The 14,721-nt window shown below is 41.4% G+C and overlaps 1 protein-coding gene across 1 annotated transcript in view; it reads right to left on the bottom strand.

The window, feature by feature from the left end:
* Positions 1–7,351, bottom strand: part of crybg2 (crystallin beta-gamma domain containing 2) — a 37,176-nt gene extending 29,825 nt beyond the window's left edge. The window contains exons 1-2 of the mRNA XM_026155965.2: positions 7,026–7,351; positions 386–491 (exon numbers count right to left, since the gene is read on the bottom strand). Coding sequence (XP_026011750.2) covers positions 386–491; positions 7,026–7,219 — 300 coding nt within the window. The 5' untranslated portion in view covers positions 7,220–7,351. The remainder of the gene's footprint in view (positions 1–385; positions 492–7,025) is intronic.
* Between the last annotated feature and the right edge of the window lie 7,370 nt (positions 7,352–14,721).

The raw sequence follows: 14,721 nt of genomic DNA, 5'->3' as shown, positions 1-14,721 counted from the left end.
AAATATATTCATTATTTATTTTTAATTATGAAACTGGAGATTTGAAATTAAATATGCAAGACTTAAAAAAACCAAAAAAAACCAAAAAAAAAAAAACAAAAAACAAAAACCCACACACCTGACAAACCTTTCACACAGGGATGTTTGTATCAGCACCACATATTAATGAACCCAAAGTATTTGTTTTCTTCCCCCTCCTACAGCTGGTATAGTTTACTACTTGTTGTTTTTGTTTTGTTTTTTATAAATTGCTGACTACAATGTTATCTTTATGTAACATAATACACAGTTTCTCAGTGTAGTTACCAGAAAATAAATAGAATATACAAAATTTCCAATAACTGCATGTGAAAAAGAGCTCACTAGTTACGACATCTTCACTGACCTTAACCCTAGGTGCGGTGGCATAAACAGGAGGCAGCTTGCTGGCTGGGTCATTGTTGTCAGAAGCGGGCTCTTCGTCGTCTGCGGTCTCACTGTTCGCAACAGCTCTGAGGAGTACAAAAGTTTAAAAAAATAAAAATAAAAAAAATAATTAAAAAGTGAATGGATCGGAAATATGCTGAAAGAATATCCATGATTGACTGACCCCAATTACAGAATTTGTACTACTTACAGTGTAACAAAGTAAATTATAGGCTATGCTCAAAACTATGAGGAGGTTTATGTAACTCATGTACTATTGTGTGTATGTATATATTGACAGATTTATTGTTTGCCATCCAGTGTGTGCATTACAGAGGGTGGAATTTTAGTTGCCTAACAAAATGAAACAGTGAATCACTGCTAATGGAATGCTGAACAGAACCGGCTACACAGAAAGTGAGCTGGTGCTTCTTAGAACTGAGATCAATGTTGCGAACAAAGGTAAATCAGGCCATTAGGATAGATGACGTACTTAAAAACGTACGCTGACACCTAAATAATAATAAAAAAAAAAAAAATAAAAAAAAAAAACCACTGTAAAGAAAAAAGGTTGTTTTTTAAATTGAATTGAATTATTAACCAATTGGACCAACCAACCAAGTGGAGCGACAGGTGCTGCCTTTGTTCGGTCATCAGCACGGCCTCTAATTCATGTACCGCTACAAAGGCTTCAAAGTCAACAGAGAAGCTCCATCAATAATCACAAGCTGTCACTTCATTAAACAAGCACAACAAAGGTCTCTTTATGCGCAGGATTTTTCCGCTTTACACGACCGGATGCTCAGACAAGAAGCCAAATGACAAGCAAACACGTGGAGCTGTCACAATTTATAGATCACTGTGTTGAAACTCTTCTAATCCAAACACACTTATTTGCCACAAGTATGCATGAATATGCATTTGGCCTTTATGTGTACTGTAGAGTTAGGTGAAAACTGCTCAGTCTTTTTTGTAGTTTTACTGATAAAAGCTGATATGCTCAGGCTGCCTTAGTCACACAAAGGGTTTTTTTTTTGTTTTGTTTTGTTTTCTCCCCCCTGTGGTTGGCAACCCAAGAATCAGTCAAGTAACTAACCACTGCAGTATCTGAGACACAGGAGTAGTTTCTGGTAGAACAGATGTCCTAGAACAAGAAGATGAGTCATATCTTCGCCCCCGGGTGAATGCTGTTTACATATCAACACACAAGACACCCAAAAATGTGCAAAGCCTTTCACTGTGTGAAAATGCCACAGCTTAGACTTGTGGAAAAAAAAAGGGAAAAAAAATAAAGGTCTTCCTTTGATGAAGTTCAAAGTGCTTCCTGTACTTTGTCTGTGCTGTGCAATGTGAGAGTGTTAAGAGATAAAAATCAGACCTGCTAAAGTCCTGAAGCAAACACACAAAAATAGTTACTACTTTAAAGGAAGAGTTTCACATTTTTAACACATCTATATGGTAAATTGTTAGATGGGTGGTGATCAGCTTAGTTCAGCATGAAGTCTTTAAATCATAGTTATTTACCTGCCTACCCAGTCTTCTAAGCTAACCCCATACACAAACACGGGTATCATTTTTTACTCTGTAGTCACCAATGACCCACTACTCTACAGTTCCATTAGATGACCCATAATTTTAACATTTCAGAAACAAAAATAACTTTTATACTGCTAGTACTAGATACTCGTTAGTCCTTCACCGTGTCACTTTTGAGTGAAGAGAATGAGGGCTTCTTCTATACTAGCTGGTTATGAAAACTACACTTTTTCATTACACCACATATTTCAAGCCTGTAGAACAAAAATGCAATCCACTTTTTGGCCAAATTACATTTCCTGTATTCCTTAGTGTTGAATATTTCACAATTTTACTCTCATTAAATTGTGAACATAATCTTTAATCCCTGAAATGATTCCATCTTGAGCCATCAGGTTATCACTGTGTTCAAACTTCACCAAAGTCTGACCAAGTCCTACTGCCTGTAATGATTGTTGTGAACTGTCGACATGCAGAATGGAGGACGAATAAACATGGTAGGAGCTCGTCCGTCTTTCGCCTGGATGACCTAATTATTATGTACAATGCCAATGCATTATTTCGGTGCCTGGGTTACTGAGCCTTTATAAGTTTGATCCTTTTACTATGTAAAAACTACATCTGGAAGTTCATGTTATTTTTTTATTTTTTTTTTTTAATGTTCATGGTCTTGTCTATGTGAAACTTTATTCTAATGCTCTGTGTGCATGCAGTGTCAAATCAGAAAGTAATACCTGCTCTTATTAAACCACCTAGTAGTGGGTAAACACTGTAAATGAATACTTGATTATTCATTAATCCACACCGAAACAAACATGTTGCTAGTATTTCAAGAGAGCCTTATTGCCAGCTGTTGGCATCACCACTTTAACGCACCTCTTTTAAAGTATAACACCTTCATGTTTAACTGTTGTGTTATTTAGAACAGCGGTCCCCAACCCCCGGGCCTCGGACCGGTCCGTGAGTCGTTTGGTACTGGGCCGCGAGAGTTGAGGCTCAGGTGTGAAATGTATGGTTTTCAGGGTTTTTAAATCGGTTTTCAGCGTTATTTTGTTATCGTTTTGATCGTTAACTCTGTTTTCCTGGGTCTTTTCACGTGTGTTATGAATAAATCTTTTTTTCGGTACCGGTATTAGTTTTAATTTGTTGTATTTATCCGCGACACCTTAAAGGCCGGTCCGTGAAAATAATGTCGGGCTTAAACCGGTCCGTGGCGCAACAAAGGTTGGGGACCGCTGATTTAGAATACACAGCTATCACCATTTGATGCTCATCACCACAATCACGCACTTTTTAGAATACAGACACAAAAGCGTTAACAACGGTTTCTTTGTCATCTGCAGGAAAACATCCCACAGTTTAAAAACATAAATAAATAAAATCCATGTTTGTGTGGCAAGTGTACTGATAAAGATCCAAAGAAGTGTAGTGTTGACAGTTATTTGGAAGACCAGTTCTCAAATTTTGGATAACATTTACTCTCACAATTGTTGGCATGGGAGGTGTTGAGAACTCTGATGAAGTCCAACAACATGACCCATCACAATTTTCAATCTGGGAAAGGAAAAAACAACAACAACAACAACAACAAAAAACCCAACATATAGCGAGAGAGTTTTTTTAAATTTGGCTGTTGATTCTTTAGAAACGGCAGCAGAGGAGCTGAAACACTTCTTTGCTCGCTTTGAGGTGTCCCACCCATCACAGTCCCCTTACCAAAAAAGGGAAGAAGAAAAAAAAAAAAAAAATCTACTGCAACCTGCCTGTATGACCGGCCAGTAGTGCTCACCCTGGTGCTGAAGTGCATTGAGAGACTGGTCTGGATCATATGTCCTTCATCCCTCCCACATTTGATTCGATTTCCCGCATGACACATTTGAGTCCCCTGCTCTTCATACTGTACACCTACGACTGTGCTCCCCCACTCATCACAGTATCACCATTGTCAAATTTGCAGACGACAACACTGTGATGTCATTTCTAGTAGGGGTGATTCTGCCTAAAGGGACAAAGTGGTGTGGATGACAGGTTGGTGCAGGGACAACAACCTGCTACTGAACACAACCAAAACCAAGGAGATTGTTGTGGATTTCAGAAAAAAAGAAAACAGACAATTAACCACTTTAGATCAATGGTGTTGGGGTTGGACTTCCACTTCCTGGGAGTTCACATCACAAGGACCTGTCCTGGGGTGTGTACAAAGGGGAGCTGGCAAAGAAGGCTCAGCAGAGACTTCATTTCCTGTGAATCCTCAGGAAAAATAACATCCCTCAAAAGCTGCTGTTGTCCTACTATCAAAAGCATTCTATGCTACTGCCTGTGTGTTGTTACCCTCTCTGGACAAACTGCAAAGCTCTCGCCGTCACAGGAAATACCATAAAAGACAAAATAAATAAACAATGCCCAAACTCATCATGCACAACAATTAGCAATAATTTGATCTCATTGTGAAAACACGTTTCCAATAAGAGCTGCAGAAAACCTCCCATTCTTGACATCTTACCTCTGAAATATTATTTGAAGTTATCAACTAGACTGTCCTTGTCAAGTGGAATCAATGCCCCTTTATCACCAAGAACTGACTGAATAGAACAAATATGCACGTATGAATGACTTAAACAGCATTGTGTAGCAATGCACTGCTCAAAGCATATCCTTGGTTTGAAGTACAAGGCCTTCTCTGACTGATCCATTTTTCAGCACTTTGTTATACAATTTAATGCAGTGGTGTGAAGAAGAAGAAGAAAAAAAACCCACTGCCAAAATACAGCATTCTTAACTCAACACACATTGAGTTTTACCTTGCTTACTCTTCTGGAACAGACATAACAGGTTCAACAATACAGTGACTTATTGTGAACTCAGCTGGATGTATTAAACACCCTTGTGCTGAGACATAAATGTTACCAGCATGCATCACCAAATACAATAGTGTAGCTTGTGTGTCCAATTGATTTGTAGTTTCATGACAATGCAACAGGCATGTGGAGTGGCAGGTTTGTCTACAGAACTTCCACTAATCCATAAAGCCACAAAAGAGCGCGACAACCTAAAGAGTGGGTGTGTGTGGTTTGTTTGGAACTTCAAGTTTCCTGCAACGTAATACACTGGTGGTAAGGTTTCCAACACATCCAGTGTGACTTTGACCTCACCCTTGAACTTTATGAAAAGAGATGGGAGTCAAAACAAACAATAAAATGAAGATTTATTTCTTAGATGATGAAATCCTCAAGTCTTGATAGATAAAATCTGGAACATGGATTAAAACAAAATCCTCAAACTAATAACAAAAACAGATTCAGTCTACATCTGGAAACAAGTCTATCTTGGTTGACCATCCACAGTGTCAACAATTTAAAAAAATCCTTTCATTCACAGCCAAACAATGTAATGTAATTCTGCACTTAATAGTTTATAAAATGATTTCTAGATGTGGCTCGTATAGACAATCAGTGGATAAAAGACTACCAAGACTGACCTGAATATATGTTTCATTCTGCTTTATGTTTACACTACTGCAATATTTGATTGATTATCAGGGCAATCGTGGCTCAAAGAGTTGGCAGTTTGTCTTGTAATCGGAAGGTTGCCGGTTCGAGCCCTGGCTCGGACAGTCTCGGTCGTTTTGTCCTTGGGCAAGACACTTTACCCTACCGCCTACTGGCGATATGGCAGCCTCGCTTCTGTCAGTCTGCCCCAGGGCAGCTGTAGCTTGCCTCCACCAGTGTGTGAATGAATAGTGGAATTGTAAAGCGCTTTGAGGGCCCCGAAAAGCGCTGTATAAATGCAATCCATTATTATTATTATTATTATTTTTGAATGATGCATGATTTTTTTATGCATCGTTTAAAAACTTTACCCTTGCATAACCTCCATGTGCAAAGGCAGTCACAGTGTCAGCTCGCTGTTTATTTTTCTCTGTGCAAACACAAACCGTCACTGGCGCTCGTCTACAAACACATGAACAATATGATTCTATTGTCCTGGCCTGTGATTAGTAGCTTAACCTCCACCCCACCTGTGTCTATATGCACACCCAATGGTGACTTATACATCCTTACAGCTTTAAAGCATGTCTTGTTTATTGCCTTGCAAACATTTGTGACCAAAATCACCATTCACACATTTTATTCTGCTACCTGCCACCTACTATGAAACACCTAAGACCTCAAGGTAAGGTTGAAATCTACCAACCAGATCAACTAAGTCAATGTTTACCCTGGAGAATAAAATGAACATATCCTGTTTTTTATGACTTGGAACTCCTGAAACCGTTGGGGTCTCATGCACAGCTATAATTTATGAATAGACAGCATAAAATGGGCCTGTGAGGGAGGCCCTGACAGAAAAGTCTAAACTAACAATATAGAAAAAAAAACCTAGGTTTACACTGGACGCCTTTCCCTTTGATTATTTTCGTCTGGTTTGAATTCTGCATTATATCAGATAATGGTAAAATGAAACACTCCATCTGAAGATTGAATTTGAGCTTCAAGGTGATTTTTCTAACAGAACTTTGCCTCAAAAGGGGTGGGGCTTGTGAAATGGCCTAGTTAAGCACCAGATTTGAATTATTGGAGGTTACAAACTGAGGACACATGCAAACGTTTTGCTGCTGAATTTTTTTTTTTTTTTTTGCATGCAAGCTCGATATCAGTTTCCAGCATGCCATATCATAAGACTATGGACAAATATGCAAAAAGCATGTTTCTGCTGAAGGGGACAGTGCTAAGCTAAGTATGCTCTTACTTTTATCCAACTCTAAAGTCCCTTGTGGCTCTATAATTATATTTAAGTGTACTACCCATTTCAAAAGTTATTGGGATGTTTGCCCAAAAGCTCACAGTCTAGAAACATCTCAACTTTTTTTTTTCCACAGCAGTGAGGATTGCTTAATTTGGACTTTTCATTTAGGCTACCAATGGAAACAGCAGGCGCAGGCTACTTGCTGAAAACTAAAGTTTATCTGAAGCTTTGCTGCTCTTTAAAGCGTCAGAAGCTGCTTATTACCCCTTGAGCAATACAGCAAATGCAGGCATGAAAACAGGTCACTGAGTCAACATCACGGCACTGGGTAAGCATACCTGAGCACCTTCTGGCTGTCATTAGCTGACTTCTCAGAGTCCTTCTTGGACTTTGTCTTGAATTTGAACAACTTGAACTTCTTCTTCTCCCCTTCGTTTTTCTGCACATCCTTCTCCACCGATTCGTCCAAGTTGGCTTCGCTCTTGGAGAACAAACTTTTCAGAGACTTTCTGGTTGAACTCCTCTTCGCCATCTCTAGTCTACTGGGTAACGTCAGAGGGCCGAGTGAGTCGGGTCTTCTTCCCCACTGATCATTCAAAGCCGATGAAAACAGGCGAGGGGCAGAAAAGACTTACTGACAGCTGTTGCTCTGGCTGCCTCATTTTGTGTGCAGCACGCAGAGCTCAGGTGCGGGACACGCCCCCCGGGGAACACCCAGCTCAGACAAACAATGACACTCACTGCAGATGATCACCGGTCTTGTTAACATATTTTTGCAATGGCAACAACTTCGGGAAATTAGTGCAATTTGTTTTTATTGGCTTTACTGTCTTTGGTGTTACGTAGTTCAGCAATTATTACCCACAGAAATTCAACGGTTTATTAAAAATACACTGTCAAGGGCCTTAATATGCATATGTAAAGACCATAAAGGCCAAATTTTTACATTTTTTTAAATAAAAAAGATGTTTTAGGTGCTAATGTAATAATAATAAGAATAATAATCTCGATTTAATTAATTAATGCTTTAGTCAGATATGAAGGGAGCCTTAACATGGTCAAAGCTTTCTGCTTTTATAAATCTATCTATCTATCTATCTATCTATCTATCTATCTATCTATCTATCTATCTATCTATCTATCTATCTATCTATCTATCTATCTATCTATCTAATGATAAATCCACGCATAAACGTATTACTACACAGTGATGCGTTACAATGCGTTGTTTGTACGCAGTCTCCACGGTTCTAGGACGACATCGCCTGGCCTGTGTGCAGTTTGCAAGTCAATCATCAGGCGTGTAGATTGCTTTGCCACAAGATGGCATCCCAAGATTGCTCAGTCAAATCAGAGCGCTCTAGCTGCTCAAAGTTCAAGCATGTTACCTGTTAAACCTGTTGACTGAGGTGATGGATTGTGCATAAAATAAGGAACAAACAGAGAATAAACTGATTTCTTCCTCCTTCTTCCTTGTTCCCAGTAGCGTTACAGGTTATGGCTCATATAACTCTCTCATGTGGCGATGAGTGAAGAAAAAGAAGCCCTAATTTGACTTAAACCGTTTCTGATAAGATAAAGAGTCGTCATTTGTTTGGTCATACACTAACGCTTTGCTGCATTTCTTTACTGAGAGGGCCCCTACTCTTTTTCTATCATGGTGCATGACAGAGAGAGAGTGAGCAGATGACAAAGATAAGACACGGAAAACACAAAACACATGATCTCGCTTTTATTGGGGGGGTTGGGGTGAGCTCATTCTGGTCACATTGTACTGGGAATCCCCTTTGGTGGCCTGTTGGAGCACAGTGTGAGAGACTTTGAGAAGAAAAGGGTGTTTTTGAACATTGGGGGCTGAAGATTTAGGTTTAGCCCAGGAAAAAAAAAGATTAAAAATACCTTAAAGGTTTAATCCTCACAATTACTAAAATTGTACATGTACCAATTTGTGCATCACATTCTACAGCGAGAGACTCCGTGACATTCCTCTCCTATACAGTCTAGTTTTACTTTATATTTACTTTAACACTGCTTCCCCATTGCCAACTCTACCCAACCAACCAACTAAAAAATTAAATAAAATAAATAAATCATCTATCCAGTCCATCGATGAAAAAGTTAGCTGCAGTTAAACATAATGTGCTGGAATCAGAGGTTAAAATGAAGTAGTAGGTAAAATCCTGTGAAATGTAATTGTTGGGTTTTTGCTGATTATCAGCAAATGTTCTGAAGCAAATGAGAGAAATTGTGTGATTATGAACTCACATAACAGAATGAAAACCACCCATTTTTTATCTTTATATGTGAAACCTTTAGACCCATTTAGCTGACTGCTACAACGTCACAACCTTGTGTTATTACTCAGTGCCCCACACCCATGTTTATTGCCTTTACCGCTGACTAAAAATAACTGCTACTTAAAGTCAAACATTAAGGCAGGATGAAGTTCAACAGAATTTATTAATCCAGGTGAAACATGATTCAAGGAGAGCGCATAAAAAAAATTGGAAACATTTGAAAAAACCAACACATTTGTTGTCTTTTTACAACAATCACTGGCTATCAGTGAGCTAAACTGAAAGGGAATGCTGTCAGGAAAAAGGGCTGTGTGTTTGTTCACTCAAGGCATAGCCACCGGCATGAAAAAGCACGCAAATAAACACAACCATCCCTTTTAACATTATCGTCCTTGGAATCTTTCTCTTGAATTAAGACAGAAAGCTATTTGATGCTCAGGGGTCATAGCATTTGTTCGTGAGATAAAACATCACGAAACGATTTGGTGCTTGTCCAATACAGGCCCTCCTCTCCAGGTAAGAGGCCAAGGGGCAAGAGGCTTGGTTACTTTTAAAAACAGTCATCAATTACTCACCTATTGCTCTGCTGCTGTGTATAATGTTAAACAGACATGTGACCAATTGCTACAAACTTAACTTTTATGTTTTTGTTTAGGTTTTTTAAACTGCTTACATTTTATTATGTAATCTTTTGCCAAATTATTAATATTTGAATTTAAGCAAACGTCCTTTCTCTCACACACAAATTGGCCACATCTATATACCCACAGTATGAGTATACTGTGAGTATACTGTGAGTATACTGACATGAAGAAAAACAGATTTGAAATGTTATGGATAGCTTCAAGCATTTCAGATTGAATAAGTCACAGTTATATGATTAATAAGGGCAGGTCATGTGTTTTAATTTACATCCTCTTTTAATCACCTTCTATTAACTGCCTAAAGTGTTAAATTCAAAGTGGTCAATCACTTACTGTAACAACTTCTGATGTCACCTTGCTTTTTTTTCAATCTGACAGGGTAAATTTCCCAAATTACTAACTCAAAGGTAACTTGTTACAAAGTTATCAAACCCCAATCCTGTGACTAATGGACAATCTAACACAGCGGTCCCCAACCTTTTTTGCGCCACGGACCGGTTTATGCCCGACAATATTTTCACGGACCGGCCTTTAAGGTGTCGCGGATAAATACAACAAAATAAAACTAGTACCGGTACCGAGAAAAAAGAAGATTTATTCATAACACACGTGAAATAACACACCCAGGAAAACCGAGTTAACGATCAAAACGATAACAAAATAACGCTGAAAACCGATAAAAACCCTGAATACCATACATTTCACACCTGAGCCTCAACTCTCGTGGCCCGGTACCAAACGACTCACGGACCGGTACCAGTCCGAGGCCCGGGGGTTGGGGACCGCTGATCTAACATACAGTATGCACAAGCCACAGTGAAACTAATTCTGTGAGTAGCAATTTAAGGTTATATGTCATAACCCTTCAGCATCATCTGAAGGGTTATGACATTTCTGGTTATGACTGGATGTGTAAAGCGCTTTGGGGTCCCTAGGGGGGACTAGCAAAAGCGCTATACAAATGCAGGCCATTTACCATTTACCATTTCAAGACATAAACCATGGCGGCGCGCACAGACGCAGCGGCCCGGAGCTCCTACACTTTTGCACTTTTGGTGGTACTGTGTATTATTTCACACAGTCTGGGGTTACTTCAATACAACAGAGATGATCTACTACAACTAAGCCGTGGAGATCTTCAACTAACATCCGAGTATCTCATCCCCCCGGAGATCGTTAAGCAACCCCCGGGGCTACCCGCAACAGCAAGCCGCAGGAGGAGACGTTGCGAGCGGAGGCAGAAGAGAGGCAAGCGGGGAGGCCTGTGGGCACGGCTAAAGACTAGTCCGTTTAAACCACCACTCCCGATCATATTCCTCTCCAACGCCCGTTCAATCCGTTACAAACTGGATGAAATACGACTGCAGATCGCCACTCGACGGACTTTTAATAACTGTTCGTGCATGATTTTCACTGAAACCTGGCTGGACAGCGCCATTCCCGATGCGGCTATCGATCTAGCAGGCCGCACCGCCTATCGAGCCGACAGGTCTGCGGACTCGGGTAAGAAGACTGGCGGGGGGCTGTGCATCTATATTAACAACCTTTGGTGCACGAACGTCACGGTAACGGAAAGACTGTGCAGTACAGAGGTAGAACTGTTGGTGTTAAAGTGCCGTCCATTCTATCTCCCTCGGGAATTTTCTGCCGTTTACATCTGCGCTGTTTACATTCCACCAGATGCTAATGCTAAGCTAGCGTTAGCACAATTGAGCAGCAGCATCAATAACAGCCTGGTAGCACACCCGGACAGTGTCTTTATTGCGGCTGGGGATTTTAACCACGCGGACCTGAAATCTGTACTTCACAATTTCCACCGTAATGTGAAGTGTGCTACCAGAGGAGATAGAACGTTGGACCAGGTGTACACCAACATGGCGAATGCGTACAGAGCCCAGGCTTATCCCCACCTGGGTCTGTCAGACCATCTCTCCCTTCTGCTACACCCAATATACACACAAAAGATCAAGAGCACTGGGATTACAACCAAAACCGTGAGAACATGGCCGCAGGACGCTATTCCGATGCTTCAGGACTGTTTCCACTGCACAGACTGGGATGTATTCAAGGTGCAGGACACTGACAATCGTGTCGCATTGGACAGTTACACCTCCACTGTCTTGGACTACATCTGTTTCTGTGTGGACAATGTAACAACTTGGAAACGATTCCGTGTGTTCCCTAATAATCCACCCTGGATGACACACGGAGTTCAACAACTTATTCGAACAAGGAACAACGCTTTCAAATCCGGGGACCAGGAGGCATACAGTGCTGCCAGGGCCAACCTGAGAAGAGGCATCAAGACTGCCAAGCAGCAGCACAGGAGGCGTATCGAGGCCAGGTTTGAGAACAACACAAACCCAAGGCAGGTCTGGGAGGGCATCAGGGCTATCACGGACTACAAAAGAAGAACACCATCACCCTCAGCCGACAGTTCTACTCTGGCTGAGGATCTAAATCTCTTTTATGCCCGTTTTGACAGGGAGAACACCGACCCTGTCCTGTCCCCTCTCCCCTCAACCGACCCTGCTCCGGTCCTGAGCACTCATGAGCTGAGGCGTGTGTTCCGGAGCATTAACGCCAGGAAGGCGGCCGGGCCGGATGGAGTGCTGGGCCGGGTGCTAAAAGACTGTGCTGCGGACCTGGCGGACGTCTTCACCTCTATATATAACACCTCGTTGTCCTGTTCACTGGTACCATCCTGTTTCAAAGCAGCAACCATCGTTCCCATCCCAAAACAGTCAAATGTCACATGTCTGAACGATTTCAGACCTGTGGCACTCACCCCCATTCCCGCCAAATGCCTGGAGAGACTGGTCATTAAACACATCAGAGCTGCTTTTCCACCATCCCTGGACTCGCACCAGTTTGCATACAGGGAGAACCGGTCAACCGAGGATGCGATCGCCACAGTGCTGCACACATTACTGAAGCACTTGGAACACAGGAACACCTATGCACGGCTCCTCTTTGTAGACTACAGCTCGGTTTTTAATACCATCCGGCCATACAAACTCCGTCCCAAACTCCACCAACTGGGACTTAACTCCTCTCTGTGCAACTGGATTGTGGACTTCCTCACTAACCGTAGACAGAGTGTCAGAGTGGGTAAGAACACCTCTTCCACCCTTGTGGTCAACACCGGTGCCCCTCAGGGGTGTGTTCTGAGCCCTCTGCTATACACTCTCTTCACCCATGACTGTATTTCCTCCTGCGCGTCCAATCTCATTGTTAAGTTTGCAGATGACACTACAGTGCTCGGACTTATATCCAACAATGATGAGACAAACTATAGGACAGAGGTGCAACAACTAGAGTCATGGTGCCACGACAATAACTTGGTCTTAAACACCAAAAAGACCAAGGAGATCATTGTAGATTTCCGGAAGAGGGGCCATAACAACCATCTGCCTCTCTTCATTGGCAGTGAGGCAGTGGAGAGGGTGAGCAGTTTTAAATTCTTGGGGGTAACTGTGACCGAGGACCTGTCCTGGGGCAACCATATCACCTCAGTTGTACGGAAGGCCCAACAGCGCCTCTACTACCTGAGGAGACTGCGGAGCGCACACATTCCCAGATCTCTGATGTTGAACTTCTACAACTGTGCCATCAGCAGCGTTCTGACGTATGGATTTCTAGTGTGGTTCCCCAGCTGCACCAAGGCCGATCAGCAAGCACTCCAGCGGGTGGTGAAAGAAGCTGGCAGAATTATTGGAACAAGTCTGCCAGAGATCAGTAATATCTTCCCCACTCGCTGTCTGAGGAGGGTGCACAGTATCCTGCGGGACCAACATCACCCTGCGCGCCACCTTTTCCATCTGCTGCCCTCAGGGAGAAGGTACAGGTCTATACAGGCCAGAACATCCAGACTGGCCAACAGCCTGTATCCACAGGCTGTGAGGCTCCTGAACTCTCTGCCCCCCTCTCACGGACAATAACCATATCCAACTTCTTAATAGCAATGAACTGGTCTGCATTGGTGCATCATATCTTTATTCTCTTCCCCCTCCTGCCCCCCCCTCTTTCTTAAATAGATAACTATCATATCTGATATCATATCTCACAGTACAATAATATTGAATGGGTTGCATTGTTGTATTTTGTCATGTTTCTCAGGTCTTTGTCTGAATTTCTACGAACATTATTGCTAAGGATTGTCTTATTGCATTGGAGTCACACTGGGTTAAATATGTACACTTGGGTTTTAAGGGGTATTTATTATTTTCTTCTTTTTTTGGGTTGTATGGAAGCCCCAAACTCAATTTCATTGTTCTTGACAATGACAATAAATAAATAAATACTAAAACTACAGCCAAGTTGAGCGCTACACCCTCTGGCTGATCTGCTCCTGTGCCAAATTTTGTATGATGTGTTCAATCTATGTTTTCACCTGCAGCCAAGTACTCTTTGCCTAACCTGTTGCACAGCAATGGCATGCTGTCAACTGTCATTCAAAGATATTCTTTTTTAAGATCAAAGGTGTTGACCAATGTATTGAACGATAAATGTTTCATTGAGTTGTTAAACAAATAAATATAGCAGGTAGAAATAACTCCTCTGCAGTTAATTAAATCTTGCCGATAGGGATAATCATTTTGTTCCTAAAGAATGTTAATTGAGACCAAGGTTTAAGTTGCAACTGAAAACATTAAGCAGAGTTTAGTGACTTTCCTGCTTCAGACAAAGAACTCCCGATTTATTTTTGTTCTGTATCTGTATTTGCTGAACTGCTCTCTTTGCCGCATATACACTGAGTCACTACCACAGTCACTGTTTCTGAGAAAAGAACTGGATATAATGTGACAGGTGCTTCCACTGCTTATATAACTTCCCATTAATGTCTGGTAATCGTGACAGCCAACTGTTGTTTGTACTAAAATATATGCGACTTTAACTTTCAGTTTGATCGGATTGCTGAAATTTTTTCTTTACAACATAACACATGTTGGAAGTCAGGCGTCCTTTTCAGGGGTTTGTGGGATTTCAACAGTAGACGCTGTCCTAAACGAGGTGTTGATGAAGTTGAAGGTTAAACCACTAAAGACTGGGTGTTAGTTATTCAAATGGTTCAATAGGAGAGGTGTAGCAAT

This window comes from Astatotilapia calliptera, chromosome 22, assembly GCF_964374335.1.
Source record: "Astatotilapia calliptera chromosome 22, fAstCal68.1, whole genome shotgun sequence".
NCBI lineage: Eukaryota > Metazoa > Chordata > Actinopteri > Cichliformes > Cichlidae > Astatotilapia > Astatotilapia calliptera.
Note: the sequence above shows the minus strand (reverse complement) of the source record. Positions and strands in the feature narration are given on the sequence as shown.